Below are 22114 nucleotides of genomic sequence, written 5' to 3'. Positions count from 1 at the left end.
CTATTACACGTCCGCTTTTTCTATTGTTCAATACTCGCTGGTCGAATAGCTGACTCGACGTTTCTCGCAGTGTTATTCTTGCGATGTTGGAAGATCCATAAAAATAGCAAAAGTGTTTAAACATTCTTGCGAGAAATATTGAAATGTATTTTTCTCTCGCTCAGCAAATTGTAATTCAAATTTGTGATCAATGATTCGGAGATAATGACAAAAACGATTCAAGCAGCGCTAGCACCATTATTCATAATTTGGTTTTTCTGCGGTTTAGGTTATTTAGAATATTCTTTTGAACGATCCAGGTTATATTTTATTTGCTTGTACTTTTTAATCATATGGGGCCTTTACTCGTATCTTTTCTACTACTTAATTTATACTAGTCATACGGCGTTCGTATATTTCACCTTGCTGTGTAAAATAGAAATATTCATCACACTTGTGTCAACGTTTGTCAACTTAATATGCTGCAAGGTAGAATTTCTGAAATATATATTTTGAATTTACAGTATCTTAATTCTTTTGTCTTTCTTTTATTAATTATTTTGTCATAATTATAAATATCGAATATTTTTATATTTTAAATTAGCGAATTCTATATTTAAGACTGATAATAATGTTATATTTGACAGTTTTCAATTTAGTAATATTATCTTTAAGGAATTAAAAATGTGTTTACATCAACTTTCTATTGTGGATGATACATTAAAAGTGTTCCGAACACCAAAGGATTACCAATGGTTGTATAAATTGACAGTTCGAACAATTATCATATGGATTATACTGGTTTGTGTCATGGATATTGTGGATAGTTTTTGGTTGAATTACGAGTATTTTAGCATTGCTCGTATACTTGTTCCATTTGTAGCAAATTATATATATCATGTCAGCTGTCTTAATAGTGTTATGTGGGGAATTATTTTGAGGTCAGTATATGCATACTTTGTAAAGGTACTGCAAAATAGACAAAAATGTAATAAAAATATTTTTTTTAAATGAATAAAACATAGACTTTTTTCTCATTTTCTTAAATATTTCAAAATTTTTTTATGAGATTTGGAATAAAATTTTATTAATATTGTTATTTTTATAAGTCTTATGAATTTTTGTGGCAAAAAAATAAAATTATGTTTATGAACAAGAAATAAAATTAAAGGAATGAGAAAAAAACAACCCATACAGCACACAAAGATTGCATACACATTGCATCAATCTTTCATCGCAATGTTGCAATATTGCAAATTTACTGCAAAATGTTGTTGCATTATTGCTGTGGAATTGCAGCAACGTTAAAATGTCCGCTTTTAGGAAGATTGTAACGAAATATTACAGTAATATTGCAATGTAATAAATTTGCAATAATGCATTGTTATTGCAATCTTAGAATAATGTTGCATATATTTTTATTTATTCGGACATTTATCTGTTCGATTTTTGAACAATCAGTTCAATATCTGAATTCCCTGTGTTGAGGTCGTATCAGAAAAATTAAACTGATAAAAATAATTACTATGTCTTTAATCTTACTAGCCACTCTTTGCAAGTTTCATATAATCATCATGACTAAAACTTAAATACGAGATAGATTTTGCAATTAGTGTGCGCGTCGCATAGCGGTAAACGAACGAACTAGCGATCACCGAATATTGCTATTGCAATGTTGTTGGAATGCTGCTGTCACATTCTCATGAAATATTACAATTACAGGTTGCAATAATGTTTCAACAATATTACATTGCAACTTGCAAGATTGTAACATTGCTGCAATGTAATTGCAATGTTCTGTGCTGTATGGGAATATTAATAGTAATGTCTTGAATGATATAAACTTATCGTCAAATATAAAATTATTTTACAACTGCAATTCTTTATTAAATTTAGTTATATAGCCTCCAGATTCCAGCGAATTAATGAGCACCTTGAAAATCTGATAAAAGACGACATAAAGTATACAAAACAAGAAAATTTAATTTTTGGAGAAGAATATCAGCAAAGAATAAAATTTATCAAAATTAAGGAACGCAGGAAATTTATGTGGATTATAATGTAATTTTTTAAATTATATATGTTTAATTAATAATTAAAGTTTCTATATATTAATTAGGTTTTTGAAAAACGTAATCATACATATATTTTTTTAAAGATTATAATATATTTACAATGTACTTAAAAAATTGAATTACAAAACGAGTAAATCTAAAATTTTTGATAAAGCTTGAATTGTACATATTTTCGTCGATGAAAATATTCTTGTTTTTTATACACGTATTTGTAGTCTAATTTAATTATGGAAATTATAATTTGATTACAGGCATGTTCATCTGCAGCTATGTCTTATATCACGTGACCTGAACAAAATATTCAGTGTACAGATGACACTACAAATGATGTATATTTTTATATGTGTCATAGAGAATTGTTGCATGATTTATACGTTTCTTCTAACAAATGCAACTACATTTGGACAAGTTTTGGATAGCTCATTCAATTATTTTTGGATTATCGTACATAGCATAAAATTTCTCGCATTAAATTATGTTTGTCAGATTGTTAGTGAACAGGTAACAAACTTAAATAGCAAAAATATAATAATATAAAATTAATAAGAACGTTAATAACATTTCCAATTTTTCAACAATAAATATAAGTAGCGAATAAAGTTAATGTTGAATAATCTTTTTTCAAGTTATTTGATCGTATGTCTTTTGTATAAAATTTTTGACATGAACAGCGAGTTTTAATTTCATATAAACAATATTTCAGGCGACTGAAGCAATTGTTATTCTTTACAAATTATCTAATAGCAGTCCCGACAAAGACTTACGCGAACAAGTAAATTATAATAACGTTATATAATTATTTTTCAATTACCTCATGTGCATAGTGTGTGTAAATTTTGCATTTATCCGTTTCTTTTATTTGAATTCAGGCTCTACAATTTGTATTACAAATAAAACAGAGAGAAATCCAGTTTTTTGGTATGAGGCTTTTTTACTTTGGTAACAATTTTATTCGCCGGGTATGTGTTTCACATTTTGCAAAAATATAAATTACTATAAAATAGAATCACAAAGTATTACTTTATATTTCTGTCAGATTTCTCTCAGAATCTTTTTCAGATTTCTGTAAATTTTATAATGACGATATTGTTTATTACTTAATTGTTTACATTTATTATTATTTATTGTATTTATTGTATTGAAATTCTTCTTTATACTATGTACATAAGCAGCCTATATTCTCATTTTGTAAAATACCATTTTTTTTTAGTTCTACACATCAGTGGCGACTGTCGTGGTGATTATAATACAAATGCATATAACTTATACGTATGATGATATAAATTCATCTACTAACACAGTAAAAAGTAAATAAACGCAATATAAAAATATGTAATAATCATAATGTATATCTGCTAATGTATATCTAATTAATCTAAAAAGATATATGTAATTTGTTTCGTATAATAACAAATAAAATGTGAATTTGTTGTTAGAAAAAATGCATTGCATTTTCAACATTTTTTATTCGGCATTAAATATGTTGAATACATTGAAGTTCAACATAAAAGCGTGATAAATGAAATACTAAGATATAATTATTTTTGGTCGTTTATGGTTTATAAAATTGCATATACATAAAGATAACAATTCCGTAAGGTACTACACCTATAATCTATTACACGTCCACTTTTTCTATTGTTCAATATTCGCTGGTCTAATAGCTGACTCGACGTTTCTCGCAGTGTTATTCTTGCGATGTTGGAAGATCCATAAAAATAGCAAAAGTGTTTTAACATTATTGCAAGAAATATTGAAATGTATTTTTCTGTCGCTCAGCAAATTGTAGTTCAAATTTGTGATCAGTGACTCGGAGATAATGACAAAAACGATCCAGGCAGCGCTAGCACCACTATTAAACATCGCGTTTTTGTGTGGTTTAGCCTTATTGGAATATCCTCTCGGACGTCCTAGATTGTATCTCACTTTTCTGTATTTGTTAATTACATGGAGTTTTTATATATTTCTTTTCTACTACATAATTTACTCTAGTTATGCGGCATACATATACGTGTCTTGGATAAATATCACATTTATGTTCATCGCGATGGTGTCCATATTTGTCAGCCTGCTTCGTTTTAAGGTATATATTATAAACTCTCCAGAATATAAACACTTTATATTTTTTTATATCGCTTTATTTATTGATAATCGAATTTTTTTGTGGTAAAATTTAATTTTGATATTTTTTGATTATATACAAACACAAATTTTTTAAAGAAACTTCTGAATAAATCAATTTAATCCATTATATCATTATTTATCACGAATAAAATACTTAGACAGATTAATATTTTTGTTTATATTTTAAATCCGCTAGTTTTACGTTAGTCAAAGATTACTGATATTAACAATTACATTTTAATAATATATTCTAATAACATATTTTTAATATTTTACTATTGTATATGATTAATTTGTATAATGTTTTAAGGAATTGAAAATGTGCTTAAATATAATTTCTATTGTGGATGAAACATTGGAAATGCTTGGAACATCAAAGGAATATCAACGACTGTACGATTGGACAATTCGAATAATAATCGGATGGATTGCGCTGATTTGTTTCATGAATACTTTGGACAGTATATGGTTAAACTGTGATTATTTAAATATTGCTCGCATTTTTGCTCCTTTTGTAGGAAATCACTTCCTCCATATGAGCACTTTTAGTGATTTAATGTGGGGAATTATTTTAGGGTCAGTATATGTATGTTTATATATTTCGTTAAATTATATTTTGCATACAAATGTGTAATAAAAATATATAAGAAAACGTGTAAAGATATTTAAATTGTTTCAAATTTTTTAGATTTCTTTAATATTTTGATGTTCTTTAAGCAAGAAAAAATTTAGAATATAGTTTTATTGTTTGAAATTATAGATATAGTGTTACAAAGTGTCTTAAAACTTAAAAATATAGATTAGATACTTTTCCTAATTACTATTTTTTAATAAAACCAGATATATAAACATCAGATTTCAACGAATCAATAATTGCATCCATAACCTATTAGAAGAGACCATAGAAGATAGCAACAATCGAAAGAAATTAATCTTACTCAGACAGCGAAGAACAGAAATCAAGGAATGCGGGCCATATATGTGGACTATAATGTTATTTATATTATTTATAAAAGTTGAATTGGCTGCGTGTGCATGTTGCCTAAAAAAGATATTTTTTACTTTTTGTTTTCTCACATATCCTTAGTATATTTGCATTTCTCTCGATTATGGTTGTTCTTGAAACGACCAAATGAATGCTGGGTATCTTTTTATTCTTAGCGTACACGTCTCTTTTTCTTGGTGTCGCAATATCTTCTCCTCTTACACTAGCGCTATCTCGCCGTAAGCGGCGATCCACGAACCTATTCTTTGAGGGCGTTTCTAACTGTAATAACAGTAATATAATGCTAACGAAAACTAAACAATGGTAATTATATTTTATTTACAGGCACGTCCATCTACAACTATGTCTTATATCACGCAAACTAAACAGAATATTCAGTATTCAGATAACGCTGCAAATGGCATGCTATTTTACATTTTTTGCGGAGACGACTGTCGAAGTTTACACGTTATATATAAACTGGAGAAAAGCACTGACAATTCGACAAATATTAAGTATTATTTGTATTTATGGCTGGACTTTCGCATTTAGCGCAAAAATTTTGATATTAAATCATATCTGTCAGATTGTGTGCAATAAGGTAAATAATAGAATTAATGAAAATTTAATTAATAATATGTAACAATAAAATGATATGTACATATTTGATAAAAGTAAGCATTTTGCAAGTTTTGAGATTATAAAAACGTATTAGCAAATTAAATCAAAATTGAATAAATTTTTTTATAGTTGTCCGATTTTACTTTTTATACTAAACTATAGATTGCAAATATCAATTTCCAATATAATTTTAGACAAAGGACACAATAGCAATTCTTCACAAATTGTCAACAAACAATAATCTCGACAAAGGCTTGCGTGAGCAGGTAAATTATAATTATTCCATGTAATAATTTAATATATATAATATTATATATATATTTAATAATTCAGTATTTTATATATAGTGTAAATTTGTATTGTAAATTTACTTAATTATTTATTTAAATTTAGACACTACAGTTTATACTACAAATAAAACAAAGAGAACTAAAATTTTCTGGTATGGGACTTTTTTATTTTGGTCATAACTTTATTCGTCAGGTATGACTCACATTTTTATTATTAATTATTTAATTATACTCCACATTTTTTACATCGTTGTGTTACAAAGTTGTTTCACAAAGTTCCTATCACGTTTTGTTCAATAACATATAACGTTCAAAAAAGCTGTTAATCGTATAAAGCAGGAAAATATTTTTTAGTTCTACGTATCAATTGCAACTATCATGGTGATTACAATACAGATGCATGTAACTTATGATATAAATTCAACTACTAACACAGTAAAAAGTAAATAAACGCAATATAAAAATATATAAAAATCCTAATGTATATCTGCTAATGTATATCTAACTAATCTAAAAACATATATGTAATTTGTTTTGTATAGTAACAAATAAAATGTGAATTTGTTGTTGCAGAAAGAATGCATTTCCAACATTTTTCATTCGGCATTAAAGGTACTGAATACATTGAACACATTGAATACAAGTTCCACATAAAAGCGTGATAAATTAAATACTCAAATATAACTAGTTTTGGTCGTTCATGCTTTATAAAATTGCACATACATAAAGATAACAATTCCGTAAGGAATTACACTTATAATCTATATTACACGTCCGCTTTTTCTATTGTTCAATACTCGCTGGTCGAATAGCTGACCCGACGTTTCTCACAGTGTTATTCTTCAATGTTGGAAGATTCACGAAAATAGTAAAAGTGCTTTAATATTTTTGCGAGAAATATTGAAATATATTTTTCTCTCGCTCAGCAAATTATAATTCAAATTTGTGATCAGTGATTCGGAGATAATGACAAAAACGATCCAGGCAGCGCTAGCACCACTATTAACCATCGCCTCTTTGTGCGGTTTAGCATTATTCGAATATCCTCTCGGACGACCTAGATTACATTTCACTTTTCTGTATTTGTTGAGTACATGGAGTCTTTTTATATATCTTTTTTACTACGTAATCTTCACTAGTTATACGACATACGTATATGTGTCCTGGTCAAATTTCGCAGTAATGTTCATCGCGATTGCGTCCATATTTGTCAGTCTACTTCGCTTTAAGGTATATGCATTATGAACTAAACACTTTTTATTTTTTTATAACTCTTTACTTATTGATAATCGAGTGTTTTATATAGTGAGATTTAATTTCAATATTTTATGATTATATACAAACACAAATTTTTTTCAGAAATCTCTGAATAAATCTGTTTAATTCATTATTTATCACAAATAAAATGTTTAGACAGATTAATATTTGTGTTCATATTTGATCCGTTAGTTTTACATTAGTCAAAGATTAATGATATTGACAATTACATCTTAATTATATATTCTAATGACATATTATTGATTTTTACTATTATATATGATTGATTTATATTATGTTTTAAGGATTTAAAAACGTGCTTATATAAAATTTCTATTGTGGACGAAACTTTGGAAATGCTTGGAACATCAAATGAATATCAACGACTGTACGATTGGACAATTCGAATAATAATCGGATGGATTGTGCTGATTTGTTTTACGAATACTTTGGACAGTATATGGTTGAACTATAATTATTCAAACATTGCTCGCATTTTCGCTCCTTTTGTAGGAAATTACTTCCTCTATATGACCACTTTCAGTGATTTGATATGGGGAATTATTTTAGGGTCCGTATATGTATATTATTATACATATTATTAAATTATATTTTACATAGAGTGTATAATAAAAATATTATATAGAAACACACGCGTGCGTATAGGATTTAAATTATTTAAATTTTTTTACATTTTTTAAAATATTTTGATGTTCTTTAAACAAAAAAAAATTTAAAATATTTTGTTGTCTAAAATTGTGGATATAATGTTATGGATATAAAGTGACCTGAAGCTATAAATATATATCAGATTTCATTTTTTATTACTATCTTTCAGATATATAAACGTTAGATTTCAACGAATCAATGATTGCATCCATAATCTGTTAGAAGAGAGCATAGAACATAGCAACAATTGGAATAAACTATTTTTACTTAGACAGCGAAGAACAGAAATCAAGGAATGCGGGCCATATATGTGGACTATAATGTTATTTATATTATTTATAAAAGTTGAATTGACTGCGTGTGCATGTTGCTTAAAAAAGATATTTTTTACTTTTTGTTTTCTCACATATCCTTAGTATATTTGCATTTCTCTCGATTATGGTAATTATATTTTATTTACAGGCACGTCCATCTACAACTATGTCTTATTTCACGCAAGCTAAACAAAATATTCAGCATTCAGATAACGCTGCAAATGGCATGCTATTTTACATCTTTTGCAGAGACGACTATCGAAGTTAACACGTTATATATAAACTGGAGAAAAGCACCAATTCGACAAATATTAAATATTATGTCTCTATATGGCTGGACTTTCGCATTTAGCGCAAAAATTTTGATATTAAATCATATCTGTCAGATTGTGTGCAATAAGGTAAATAATAGAATTAAAGAAAATATAATTAACAATACGTAACAATAAAATGATATGTACATATTTGATAAAAGTAAGCATTTCGCAAGTTTTGAGACAATAAAAGAACATATTAGTAAATAAAATCAGAATAAAAGAAATTTTTTTTAAGTTGCTTGATTTTACTTTTTCATATAAAACTATCGATTGCAAATATCAATTTCCAATATAATTTTAGACAAAAGACACAATAGTGATTCTTCACAAATTGTTAAACAATAATCTCGACGAAGGCTTGCGTGAGCAGGTAAATTATAATTATTTTATATAATATTTTAAGTATTCTATATATAGTATAAATTTGTATTGTAAATTTATCTACTTATTTCTTTAAATTCAGACACTACAGTTTATATTACAAATAAAACAAAGAGAACTAAAATTTTCCGGCATGGGACTTTTTTATCTTGGTTATAATTTTATTCGTCAGGTATGACTCACATTTTAATTATTAATTATTTAATTATACTTCACATTTTTCATTATAGTATTACAAAGTTATTTTGATGTGCTTCCTATCACATTCTGTTCAATAATGTATAACATTCAAAAAAGTTGTTCTAATTGTATAAAACAGGAACATATTTTTCAGTTCTATGTATCAGTTGCAACTATCATGGTGATTACAATACAAATGCATTTTATTAATATGACAACAGATATAATTCCGAAAAATAATTAACGATCTTACTAAAATTGTTAATTATATAGAAACACAAAATTATGCATTATATCTATGTTATATTTTATTTTCTATTAACAAACTGATTAAAGTGTTAAATTATTATTAATTGTCCAAATCAAATTTTGGAAAATTTACAAAGTTTTATAAAGGTAACATAATTGATATAAATAAAATTAATACATTTAATGCTATTAACATATGTATTAACAATCAAATGTGAGAATATAAAAACATATAAAGAATTGTTATTACACAATAAATGTAAAATATATTTAATTAGAAACTAAAACTTGCTGTAAAATGATAATAAACATAAGCATTTATTTTTCTTTACCAAAATAATTTTTATATAACCAAATTATTTGATAAGCTTATAATAATATGCATATAGAACAAAATATTAATGCACGTAAGCCTGTATTATATACATAACAATATTGAAATAAAAACAATATTAAAAAAAAAGCGAAGGTTGATTAGTAATATCACTTTATAGGTTCGAAACATGCACAATTTATCTGTGAATCATCTTTTCGTTTATCTGAAAGAGTTGATCAGTTTAATATGCTTAAGTGCCACGATAAATATATTACAATTAAGAAAATGTACTATCATTATGATGCGGCGTAATTATGTGACAGGGGAAAGTGGAGGAAAGAAAGAAAGGAGGCGATTCACTGAGCAAATAAATTTATTCAAACCTTCATTGTTCGCTCGCGGTAGTGATAATTATGACGACTACTATCCAACAAGGTCTGCGTCCTCTTCTTCTTATGTGTTTCATTGTGGGTTTAGGCGTATATCCCATAAAGCAACCAAACAAATCAAGATTTTATAGATGGATTGTATACTTAAGTTTTCTATATTTTTTGGCAATCTGGTTTGTTTATGGCTATGTCTTTTCTCATATGTTTAATATTTTTTCACCGATAGTCTTATTTCAGACTATCAATATTCTCGTCATGACGGTGATTAACAATTTTACTGCAATTATGTCTACAATTTTAATTTTTTATCACCAAAAGGTACGTTCAATATTATATTTTTCTGTAGTTATAAAATATATACTAAACATATATGTTATACTCATATTTTATATATATCTAATATCATTAAAATAATCGTAACTTTTAGACATATATATATGTACATTAAATTAACTATTGACAAAACTATGTCAGAAAATGTTTTATTTTTTATTACATCAGAGTTTACATCTGATTCTTAAAAAATTATTAAACTTTTTTACTAAATGAGAAATACTATTTAAGGTTTTTATTATTTAGATGCGTTTTAATCCAGAATTATTACTGTGTTTCTAGTGAACGTTATCACTACTGTGTTGTAATTTTCACAACTATATAAATTAGTGATTTCAAATATTTATGTTAATTTGTAAGACAAATTTAGTTTTAGTTAATCAAAACAAAATGTAGTTTATTTTTACTTTATTTCTTAGCAAAATTTCTTAGAAAAATCTTTACTTTAAAAATTATATGCACTAATGCAATAAATTATATTCAATAATCTTCACTATCAAATATTTTGGGGTGTCGTAAAAAATACGGTAGTAATCAAATTATAGCTTAATGTGGTTCTAGAAGCTTCACATATACATGAAGAAACTTGCCACAGTGGATGATACTTTAGAAAAGCTAGGTACTCCCAAAACATATCGAAAGTTGCATATGTTATCAACAGGCGTGATAATTGGATGGATTGTGCAGACTTTCATCATATATATTTATAGCACAATATGGTGGTCAAAATTTACGAAACAAGTTTCTTGGGGATTTCTTGTATTTTACATATTGCAACATCCTACTCATATTAATGAATTCGCAGACTTAATATTTATTTTCTTGTTATGGTTTGTAGAATATTTATTTACTCTGCTAATTAACGCGTATCTACCTAAATTCACATATTTATATGTATTTTTATTTATAGATTCGACATATGTAATTTTTCTTTGATTGATAAAATGCAATTATTACTATACTAATAATTTTAGTATTTTTTTACGCAACCTGTAAAAAATTTTACCAGTATTTCATGATATATTATTTTGCGAGCAAAATTGCTATAAAAATTAACAAACTTATTATTTAAACTAATTTGTAAAATTGCTATATATTTTGTAATTCATAAGACAATCTCTTTACACAGGTATATCGGCACCCGATTTGATAAAATAAACGACTATGTGCATTGCTTATTGTTAAAAGAAGAGCATGGAATGAAGTATATGTGGAAGATACCTATTATTATTCCTGGATATTTCATTCATAGATATAATTACAAGCGAACATTGTGGACCTCAATGTAAATCAATACACACTCATATCATTTGACAGATCATTGATTTCATATTAATTTAATAATAATATTTTACAAAGATTTATTTCTGAAAATAATAATTATATTTATAATAACTAAATTATATACTATAAAATTTTATAGTTTATATAATATATAGCATTTTTATAATAAAACATGTTTTTCTTGTTAGGCATCTTTATTTTGAATTATGCCATATTGCTCGTGAATTAAACATGATATTTGAAGTGCATATAATTTTTGAAATGGTGACGTGCTTTGCATACTTAACATCACTTTGTTATTATTTATGCCGTATATTGGAGCAGAAACATATTGATAAAAAATCAGTACAACATTTGATTGGCTTTGGTTCTGCGTTTTTTACATATTTAATCAGGCTCTATGCCGTAAATCATATTTGTGAAAGTGTTAAGAATAAGGTAGGAAAAACATACAAAATATGCATGAAAAGTTACTAAATTTCAAGATACTAAATTTCAGGCCAAAAATATTGACAAAATAATTCATCAATTGACAAATACTCTTCGATATTCTGATATTTGGAAAGAGGTAACAAAATTTTTACAGCTAAAATTATTTGAAATAAATATTGATTAAAATTAAATAATAATATGTTATATATAATAATATATATTGTATCCTTATAGATTGATTTCTTCGTTTTGCAAGTAACGCAACATCCCTTAAAGTTTACTGGATTGGGTCTCTTCTATCTTGGGAATCAGTTTCTTCAAAAGGTTTACTTTTGCTTTCATATTTCTGACAGTTTTATGTTTATATTTTGTTTTATATTATAAATAACTGAAAAACCAAAAATTATGCCAAAATTGTTTTTATTATAAAGCTGTAATTGCTGTGTTTTTTATCACACGTCATGTAATATATTATATTTTCCATTCTGGTTTGCAATATATCTCAAAATAAGTTTTTAGTTTTAGGCATATATACACAAATATTAATAAATACGTTTTTTACAGTTTTTCATAGCAATTTTAACATTTGTGATTATTATGATACAGTTGAATATGCAATCAGCACATAATACTGAAATAATGGATTAATAAAACTACTCATTTAGTTTAAAATGGCAACATCAAAAATATTGCAATGGTAACAATTAAAAGTCATTCTTCTAATGTATTAATTAAATATGTAGTAATATAAAGTTGCAACAATTTCATTATACTACAATATTTTATTTTTCTTTAATAAATTGATCATGTTTAGATAATTTTGGACGTAATTATGTTCAAATAAATTTTATTTTTAAATGTACATTTTGTTTATTATTGGGCATTAAAATCTTATAGTATAAAAATTGATAGGTTTTAGGAATTTAACATTACAATGCATAGACATCTTATATTTAAAACGAAGAAATGTTAAAATGTCCACAATGTTAAAATGTATATTTTACTCATCGCATACAGTAAAGAAAATGTGAATTCTAAAAGTCTAGGATGTCTAGGATGTCTAGGATTTCTATCAAATGTTATGATAGCAAATTCTGAAGCATAAAAATGAATAAAAAACTTGATTAAATAATGTTTCAATTATAATAACAAATTGATTAAATAGTACCAAATATTATTAGGTAACCAAATCAAATTGTGAGAAATTTGTAAAGTTTTATAACGGGTTTATAATATTAATAAAATTAATACATTTAATGCTCTTAACATATTAACACTAAAATGTGGAAATATAAAAACATATAAAGAACTATTATTACATAACAATTGTAAAATATACTTGATTTGAAACTAAAACTTTTTTGTAGAATGATATTAAACATAAATCTTCATTTTTCTTCACCAAAATAACTTTTTATATAACTTAATTATTTGCTAAATTTATAATAATATGCATATAGAACAAAATATTAATGCACGTATAAGCCTGTATTATAATATCGCAATGAAAACAATATTAAAAAATACGCGAAGACTGATTAGTAATATCATATTACAGGTCCGAAAAATGCGAAAGTTATCGATGAATCTTTTCATTTATTAGAAAGTGTTTATTATTTTAATATGCATAATATTAATATGCCGCGATAAGTATATTATAATTAAGAAAATGTACTATCATTATGATGCAGCGCCATTATGTATCAGGGGAAAGGAGAGAAAAGGGAGGAAAGGAAGCGATGCACTCAGGAAATAAATTTATACAGACCTTCAGTGTTCGTTTGCGATAGTGATAATCATGTCGATTACTATCCAACAAGGTCTGCGTCCTCTTTTTCTTATGTGTTTTATTGTGGGTTTAGGCGTGTATCCCATAAAGCAATCAAACAAATCAAGATTTCATAGATGGATTGCATACTTAAGTGTTCTATATTCTTTGGCACTCTGGTTTGTTTATGGCTTTGTCCTTTCTTATATATTCTCCATTTTTCCACTGATAGTCGTATTTCAAACCAACACTAATATTGTCCTGATAGTAATTAACAATTTTACTGCAATTATGTCTGCAATTTTAATTTTTTATCAGCAAAAGGTACGTCCAATATTAACCTAACCACTTTTCTGTGGTTATAAAATATATGCTAAACATATATATATATATATATATATATATATATATATATATATATATATGTATATTACATCAACTATTGTATGACCGAAAATATTTTATTTTTTATTACATCAGTTTACATCTGTTTCTTAAAAGATTTTTAAATTATTTTAAAGATGAGAAATATTCTTTAAGCTTTTTATAATTTAAATGTAGTTGCATCATTTTTATCCCCTGATTTGTACTGTGCTTTTTTGTGAACATTATCACTACTACGTTGTAATTTTTACAACTATATCACTATATACAATAGTGATTTCAAATAATTATTGTTAACTTCTCAGAAAAATTCAGCTTTTTTTAATTAATCAAAATAACTTGTAGTTTATTTTAACTTAATTTTTTTAGCATCGAAAGGTCTTCACTTGACAATTAAATATTTCGGGTTGTAAAAAATACGGTAATAATTATAGTTTAATATGATTTTAGAAGTTTCACATGTACATGAAAAAACTTGCCGCGGTGGATGATACTTTAGAAAAATTAGGTACACCCAAGACGTATCGAAAGTTGCATATGTTATCAAAATGTGTGATAATTGGATGGATGGTGTATATAATTATCTTTAATATTCACGGCACAATATGGTGGTTTAAATTTATAAAACAATTGTCTATTAGATTATTATTATTTTACGTAGTCAATTGTCCTCTTCATCTTAATGAATTCATGGACATAATATTTATTTTCTTGTTATGGTTTGTACTATATTTATTTATTCTGCTAATTAACGCATGTCTACCTAAATTTACACATATTTATTTCTATTTATAGATTCGATATATGTATCTTTTGTAATTTTTTTTTTACTGATTAAATGCAATTATTACTATTGTAACCAATTTAGTATGTTTTCACGAAACCTGTAAAAAGTTTTATCACAATTTTATAATATATCATTTTGCGAGCAAAATTGCAATAAAAATTAAAAAATTTATTGTTTAAATTAATTTTTAAAATTTGTAATATATTTTGTAATTCATAAGACAATTTCTTTATACAGGTATCTCGGCACCAGATTTGATAATATAAACGACCATATGCATTGCTTATTGTTAAAAGAAGAGCATGGACTTAAGTATATGTGGAAGAAACCTGTTATTATTCATGGATATTTCTTGCATAGACACTATTACAAACGAACATTGTGGACCTCAATGTAAATCAATACACACGCATATCATTGGACAGAGATAGATCATTCATTTCATATTAATTTAATAATAATAATATTTACAAATAATATTTTACAAAGATTAATTATTTTACAAATAATATTTTAGAAAGATTTCTTTTTATTATAAAAATAATAGTTACTCTTAATAGTAGTTACACTTAATAATAGTAGTTACACTTAATAATAGTTACACATAATAATAAAACAATTATATATTGTAAATCCTTATAGGTTATATCCCTTTTTATAATAAAAACGTGTTTTTTATGTTAGGCATCTTCATTTAGAATTATGCCATATTGCTCGTGAGTTAAACGTGATATTTGAAATGCAAATAACTTTTGAAATGGTGACGTATCTTGCATACTTAACATCAATTTGTTATTATTTATGTCGTTTATTGGAACAGAAACATCAAGATAAAAGATCAATATTACAACATCTTATCGGCCTTGGTTGTTTGTTTCTTACATGTTTAATCAGGCTCTATGGCGTAAATCATATTTGTGAAAGCGTTAAAAATAAGGTAGGAAAAGCATACAATATTTGCATGAAAAGTTACTAAATTTCAAGATACTAAATTTTAGGCTAACAATATTGACAAAATAATTCATCAATTGACAAATACTCGTCGATATTCTGATATCTGGAAGGAAGTAAGAAAAATTTTAACTGCTAAAATTACTTGAAATAAATATTGATAAAAATTAAATAATAATTATATATTGTATCTTTACAGATTGATTTCTTTGTTTTGCACGTAACGCAACATCCCCTGAAGTTTACTGGATTGGGTCTCTTCTACCTTGGCGATAAGTTTTTTCAAAAGGTTTATATTTTCTTTATATTTTCTTTTATATTTGTGACAATTTTATGTTTGTATTTTGTTTTATGTCATAAATAATTAAAAAAAAGAAAATTACGTTAGAAATTATTTTGATTATAAAGGTGTAATTACTGTATTTTTATCACACATCATGCAATCGTTTATATATCCTATTTTAGTTTACAATATATCGTAATAAAGTACCGTCTTTATTTTTATGCGTTTATGCATAAATATTAATAAATACGTTTTCTTACAGGTTTTTACAACAATTTTAACGTTTGTGATTATAATGGTACAGTTGAATATGCAATCAATACCTGAAACTTATAACTCTGAAATATAGAATTAATAAAACTACTCGTTTATTTTAAAATGGCAGCATCAAAATTTTTGTAATGGTATCAATTAAACGTTATTCTGTTAATGTATTAGTTAAATAAGTAATAACATAAAGTTGCAACAATTTTATCATGCTACAATATTTTATTTTCCTTTAATAAACTTATCATGTTTGGATAATTTTAAATTATGTTTAAATAAATTTGATATTAAAATGTACATTCTGTTCATTTTTACGCCTTAGAATTTTATATCATAACATTTAATTGTAATTTTAGAAATAGCGTAGAATTTTAAAATGTACATTTTATTCATTATTATGCATTGAAATCTTATAGTATAAAAATTTGTAGGCCTAGAAATTTAACTTTACAATGCATCGAAATCTTATATTTAAAACGAAGAAATGGTCTACAATGTTAAAATGTATATTTTCTCCTCGCATATAGTAAAGAAGATGTGAATTCTAAAAATCTAAGTCTATCAAATGTTATGATAGAATGTTATGTTTAAATTAGCATAATAAATTCGTAAAATAATGTTTAAATTATTATTAGTTGTCCAAATCAAATTTTGGAAAATTTGTAAAGTTTATAAAGGCTTTATAATAATATAAATAAAATTAATAATTTAATGCTCTTAACATATGTATTAACAATCAAATGTGAACATATAAAAATATAAAGAATTATTGTTACACAAGAATTGCAAAATATACTTAATTAAAAACTAAACTTTATGTGAAATGACAATAAAGCATTCATTCTTTCATCGAAATAACTTTTTATTTAACTTAATTATTTGCTAAATTTATAATAATATGCATATAGAACAAAATATTAATGCACGTAAGCCTATATTATAATATCGAAAAGAAGACAATATTAAAAAATACGCGATAGCTGATTAGTAATATCATATTGCAGGTCCGAAAAAAATGCAAAAGTTATCGGTGAATCTTTTCATTTATTAGAAAGTGTTTATTATTTCAATATGCATAATATGCCGCGATAAGTATATTACAATTAAGAAAATGTACTATCATTATGATGCAGCACCATTATGTATCAAGGGAAAGGAGAGAAAAGGGGTGGAAAGAAAGCGATGCACTCAGCAAATAAATTTATACAGATCTTCAGTGTTCGTTTGCGATAGTGATAATCATGTCGACTACTATCCAACAAGGTTTGCGTCCTCTTTTTCTTATGTGTTTTATTATGGGTGTAGGTGTGTATCCCAGAAAGCAATCAAACAGATCAAGATTTCATAGATGGGTTATATACTTAAGTATTCTATATTTTTTGGTAATATGGTTTGTTTATGGCTGCGTTCTTTTTTATGCATTCACCATTTTCCCACCGAAAATCTTGTTTCGGGGAAATTTCGCTATTACAATCCATATAATGATTAACATATTTACTACAATTACGTCAACAATTTTCATTTATTATCATCAAAAGGTACACTCAATATTATACTTTTATATACAGGGTGTCCGATAATTGCTGAATCATCTCTCGGGTGCAGGTAGAGTGGATTAAACTGAGTAGAAAAGTCCTCTACCGTTTTGCGATTTTTGCAATAATTAATGAGAAATTAATTAAAGAAGATCGGCCAATTTGCGCGAGTCTAAGCGCGCGACGAGAAGAGACAACCCACGTGGTCGCTAGAACGCAAGGATCTAGCGTTACCCACCGCTCCTATGTTGCCGTTGTCATTTGTAGAGCGCTCCTTCCAACGCTTTGTTGCGCGCCTAGTAACCAAATAACAATAGACTGTACTGCCACGGGTCTCTTCTCGCCGTGCTTTCAACTCGCGCGAATTGACCGATATTTTTTAATCAATTCCTCATTAATTATTGCGAAAATCGCAAAATGATAGAGGACTTTTCTACTCGGTTTAACTCGCTTTACCTACACCCGAGAGGTGATTCAGCAATTACCGGACACCCTGTATTTATAGAATATATGCTAATCATAAATGTTATATTCATATTTTTAGTATACTTTATATCATTAAAATAATCGTAACTTTTAGATATATTGAATATTAAAGCAAAACTAATTATTTTATGACCAAGAGTGTTTTATTTTTTATTATATTAGTTTGCATCTGTTTTTTTAGAATTATTATACACTTTTACAATTCTTTAAGCTTTCTGTAATTTAGATGTAGTTGTGTTATGTTATATATATAATAATTATGCAAAAGCACTATATATATATATATATATATATATATATATATATATATATATATATATATAGAGCACAACACAACTACATCTAAATCATAAAAAGTTAAAAAAATATTTGCTAATTTGTAAGAGAGTATAATAATTCTAAAAAAACAGATGCAAGCTAATATAATAAAAAATAAAAAATATATATACATATATAAAATATATATAAAATATATATATAATATATATATAATAATAATATACATAATAATAATATAATAAAAAAAAATATATATATATATATAGATGCGTTTTAACCTTGGATTATTACTATGCTTCTAGTAAATGTTCTCACCACTATATTATGATAATTTTTACATCTATAGTAAATAGTAATTGTAAATACTTATTGTATGTTTATAAGAAAACTTCAATTAATTAATTAAAAATTTAAATGATTAATCTTAATTAATCAAATCAACAAGTAGTTTTTAGGTAAACTGTATTTTCTAGCATAGAAAAGTCTTTACTTCATATCAAAACCTTTGTACTATCATAAAAAATCTAATTGTAGTTTAATATGGTTTTAGAAGTTTCAAATGTACATGGAGAGACTTGCCGTAGTGGATGACACTTTAAAAGAACTAGGTACTCCCAAGATGTATCGAAAGTTGCATATCTTATCAAAAGGAATGATAATTGGATGGATTGTGCATACTGTTATCACAAATATTTACAGCTCAATATGGTGGATAAAATCTGTAAAACAAGTTTCTTGGGGGATCCTTTTACCTTATATAATCAATCATTGTTATCATATTAATGAATTCACGGACATAATATTAATATTTTTATTATGGTTTGTACATTATTTATTTATCTGCTAATTTAGTTATCTACCAATTAATGCATGTCTACCTAAATTTACATATTTTTATCTTTTTTTGTTTATAGATTCAATATACTTTTTCCAATTTTTTCTGTGATTGACAAAATACAACTATTACTATAATAACAATTTTAGTATTTTTTTACAAAACTTGCAAAAAGTTTTATCAATATTTTATGATATATTATTTTGCAAGCATAATTGCTATAAGAATTAAAAAATTTATTATTTAAATTAGTTTTTAAAGTTTGCTATGTAGTATGCAGTTCATAAGAGGATTTTCACACAGGTATGTCGCCACCAGATTTGACATAATAAACGACCATATGCATTGCTTATTGTTAAAAGAATATCATGGACTGGTGTGGAAGAAACCTGTTATTATTCCTGGATATTTTTTGCATAGACATAATTACAAGCGGACATACTGGATCTCAACGTAAATCAATACACTCATATCATTGGATTGATCATTGATTTCATATTTATTTAATAGTAACATTTTATAAAGATTTATTTCGAAAAATACTAATTATAATTATAATAATTAAAAAATTATATATTGCAAATTCTTATAGTTTATCTGCTCTTTTTATAATAAAACGTGTTTTTTTTTGTTAGGCATCTCCATTTAGAATTATGCCGTATTGCTCGTGAATTAAACATGACATTTGGAATGCAAATAACTTTTAATACGCTGTCGCATCTTGCATTCTTAACATCATTTTGTTATTATTTATGCAGTATATTAGAGCAGAAACATCAAGTTAAAAAATTACTGCTACCTCTTAGCGGTCTTGGTTATCGGTGTTTTACATGTTTAATTAGGCTTTGTGCTGTGAATCATATTTGTGAAAGCGTTGAAAATAAGGTAGGAAAAGCATACAATATATGCATGAAGAGTTACTAAATTTCAAAGTACTAAATTTCAGTCTAATTATATTGACAAAATAATTCATCAATTGACAAATACTCTTCGATATGCTGATATCTGGAAGGAGGTAACCTGGAAGAACAATTCAGACAGCTAAGATTATTTAATATAAATTTTGATTAAAATTGTATAATAATTATATGCTGTATCACTGCAGATTGATTTCTTTCTTTTGCACGTAACGCAACATCCCCTGAAGTTTACTGGACTGGGTCTATTTTATCTTGGTTATAAGTTTCTTCAAAAGGTTTATATTTGCTTTCATATTTCTGACAATTTTATGCTTACATTTTGTTTTATATCATAAATAATTAAAAAATTAATAAATACGTTTTCTTACAGTTTTTGACAACAACTTTAACGCTTGTGATTATTATGGTACAGTTGAATATGCAATCAGTGATTGATATACTTATAACTCTGAAAGTTAGAATTTAATAAAACTACTCATTTAGTTTAAAATCGCAGCATCGAAATTTTTGTAATGGTATTAATTAAACATTGTTCTGTTAATGTATTAATTAAATAAGTAGTAATATAAAGTTGCAACAATTTTATCATGCTACAATACTTTATTTTCCTTTAATAAACTGATCATGTTTAGATAATTTTAAATTATATTTAAATAAATTTCATATTTAAATGTACATTTTGTTTATTTTTACGCCTTAGAATTTTACATCATAACATTTTGAAATTTATTGAAATTTTAGAAATGGCCTAGAATTTCAAAATGTACATTTTATTCATTATTAGGCATTACAATCTTATAGCATAAAAATTGATAGGCCTAGAAATTTAACATTACAATGTATCAAAATCTTATGTTTGAAACAAAGAAATGGTTTAGAATATTAACATGTATATTTTACTCCTTGCATACAATAAAGAAAATTTGAATTCTAAAAGTCTAGGCTTATTAAATGTTATTTTTATAACTAATGTTATTATAATATTTAATGTTATTTATTAAATGTCATTATATTTAAATTGTTATAACAAATTTATTAAATAATGTTTTAATTACTATTAGTTGTCCAAATCGAATTTTGGAAAATTTGTAAAGTTTTATAAAGGGTTTTTAATAATATAAATAAAATTAATACATTTAATGCTCTTCACATATGTATTAACAATTAAATGTGAAAATATAAAATCATATAAAGAATTGTTATTACACAAGAATTGCAAAATATACTTAATTAAAAATTAAATTTTTTATGGAATGAGAATAAACATAAACATTCATTTTTCTTCACGAAAATAATTTTTATATAACCTAATCATTTGCTATATTTATAATAATATTGATATAAATAAAAATATTAATGAATATAAGCCCGTAGTGTGTGTGCGCGCGCGCGCGCGCGTGTGTGTGTGTGTGTGTAACAATATC

At 25.7% G+C, this 22114-nt stretch overlaps 3 protein-coding genes and 1 long non-coding RNA gene across 7 annotated transcripts; all 4 read left to right on the top strand.

Moving 5' to 3' along the window:
- Positions 1 to 230: 230 nt before the first annotated feature.
- On the top strand, positions 231 to 9778 carry LOC105674302 (uncharacterized). Its single transcript, XM_012370517.2, has 18 exons — positions 231 to 468; positions 655 to 920; positions 2306 to 2555; positions 2758 to 2826; positions 2924 to 3013; positions 3265 to 4137; positions 4489 to 4754; positions 5019 to 5171; positions 5509 to 5764; positions 5979 to 6050; positions 6178 to 6267; positions 6648 to 6686; positions 7637 to 7902; positions 8170 to 8322; positions 8463 to 8715; positions 8933 to 9001; positions 9095 to 9184; positions 9347 to 9778. Exons 6-18 carry the CDS (start codon positions 3874 to 3876, stop codon positions 9434 to 9436), a joined length of 2061 nt encoding a protein of 686 aa, XP_012225940.2. The 5' UTR covers positions 231 to 468; positions 655 to 920; positions 2306 to 2555; positions 2758 to 2826; positions 2924 to 3013; positions 3265 to 3873; the 3' UTR covers positions 9437 to 9778.
- Positions 9779 to 9927: 149 nt separating this feature from the next.
- Positions 9928 to 12889, top strand: LOC137000470 (uncharacterized). Its single transcript, XR_010890692.1, has 7 exons — positions 9928 to 10192; positions 10384 to 10464; positions 11041 to 11309; positions 11609 to 12201; positions 12263 to 12331; positions 12430 to 12519; positions 12760 to 12889. It is a non-coding gene; the product is annotated as an uncharacterized lncRNA (long non-coding RNA).
- A 233-nt stretch (positions 12890 to 13122) lies between these two features.
- On the top strand, positions 13123 to 17486 carry LOC136997145 (uncharacterized). 3 transcript variants are annotated; one of them, XM_067347559.1, is made up of 7 exons: positions 13123 to 14287; positions 14798 to 15066; positions 15372 to 15527; positions 15819 to 16071; positions 16133 to 16201; positions 16285 to 16374; positions 16631 to 17486. In XM_067347559.1, the coding sequence occupies exons 1-7, from the start codon at positions 13994 to 13996 to the stop codon at positions 16715 to 16717; spliced, it is 1218 nt and encodes a 405-aa protein (XP_067203660.1). In that variant the 5' UTR covers positions 13123 to 13993; the 3' UTR covers positions 16718 to 17486. The 3 variants fall into 3 exon arrangements, with proteins under 3 accessions (XP_067203660.1, XP_067203662.1, XP_067203661.1); XM_067347561.1 differs by lacking the exon at positions 14798 to 15066 and having other exon boundaries at positions 13126 to 14015; positions 16631 to 17485; XM_067347560.1 differs by lacking the exon at positions 14798 to 15066 and having other exon boundaries at positions 13127 to 14142; positions 16631 to 17484.
- A 364-nt stretch (positions 17487 to 17850) lies between these two features.
- LOC136999791 (uncharacterized) lies at positions 17851 to 21273 on the top strand. 2 transcript variants are annotated; one of them, XM_067354586.1, is made up of 7 exons: positions 17851 to 17898; positions 19486 to 19754; positions 20074 to 20223; positions 20406 to 20655; positions 20717 to 20785; positions 20876 to 20965; positions 21061 to 21273. In XM_067354586.1, the coding sequence occupies exons 2-7, from the start codon at positions 19495 to 19497 to the stop codon at positions 21154 to 21156; spliced, it is 915 nt and encodes a 304-aa protein (XP_067210687.1). In that variant the 5' UTR covers positions 17851 to 17898; positions 19486 to 19494; the 3' UTR covers positions 21157 to 21273. The 2 variants fall into 2 exon arrangements, with proteins under 2 accessions (XP_067210687.1, XP_067210678.1); XM_067354577.1 differs by lacking the exon at positions 17851 to 17898 and adding an exon at positions 17948 to 18173.
- Positions 21274 to 22114: the final 841 nt, after the last annotated feature.

The sequence above is a fragment of the Linepithema humile genome, chromosome 1 (genome assembly GCF_040581485.1).
Source record: "Linepithema humile isolate Giens D197 chromosome 1, Lhum_UNIL_v1.0, whole genome shotgun sequence".
Taxonomy (NCBI): domain Eukaryota; kingdom Metazoa; phylum Arthropoda; class Insecta; order Hymenoptera; family Formicidae; genus Linepithema; species Linepithema humile.
Note: the sequence above shows the minus strand (reverse complement) of the source record. Positions and strands in the feature narration are given on the sequence as shown.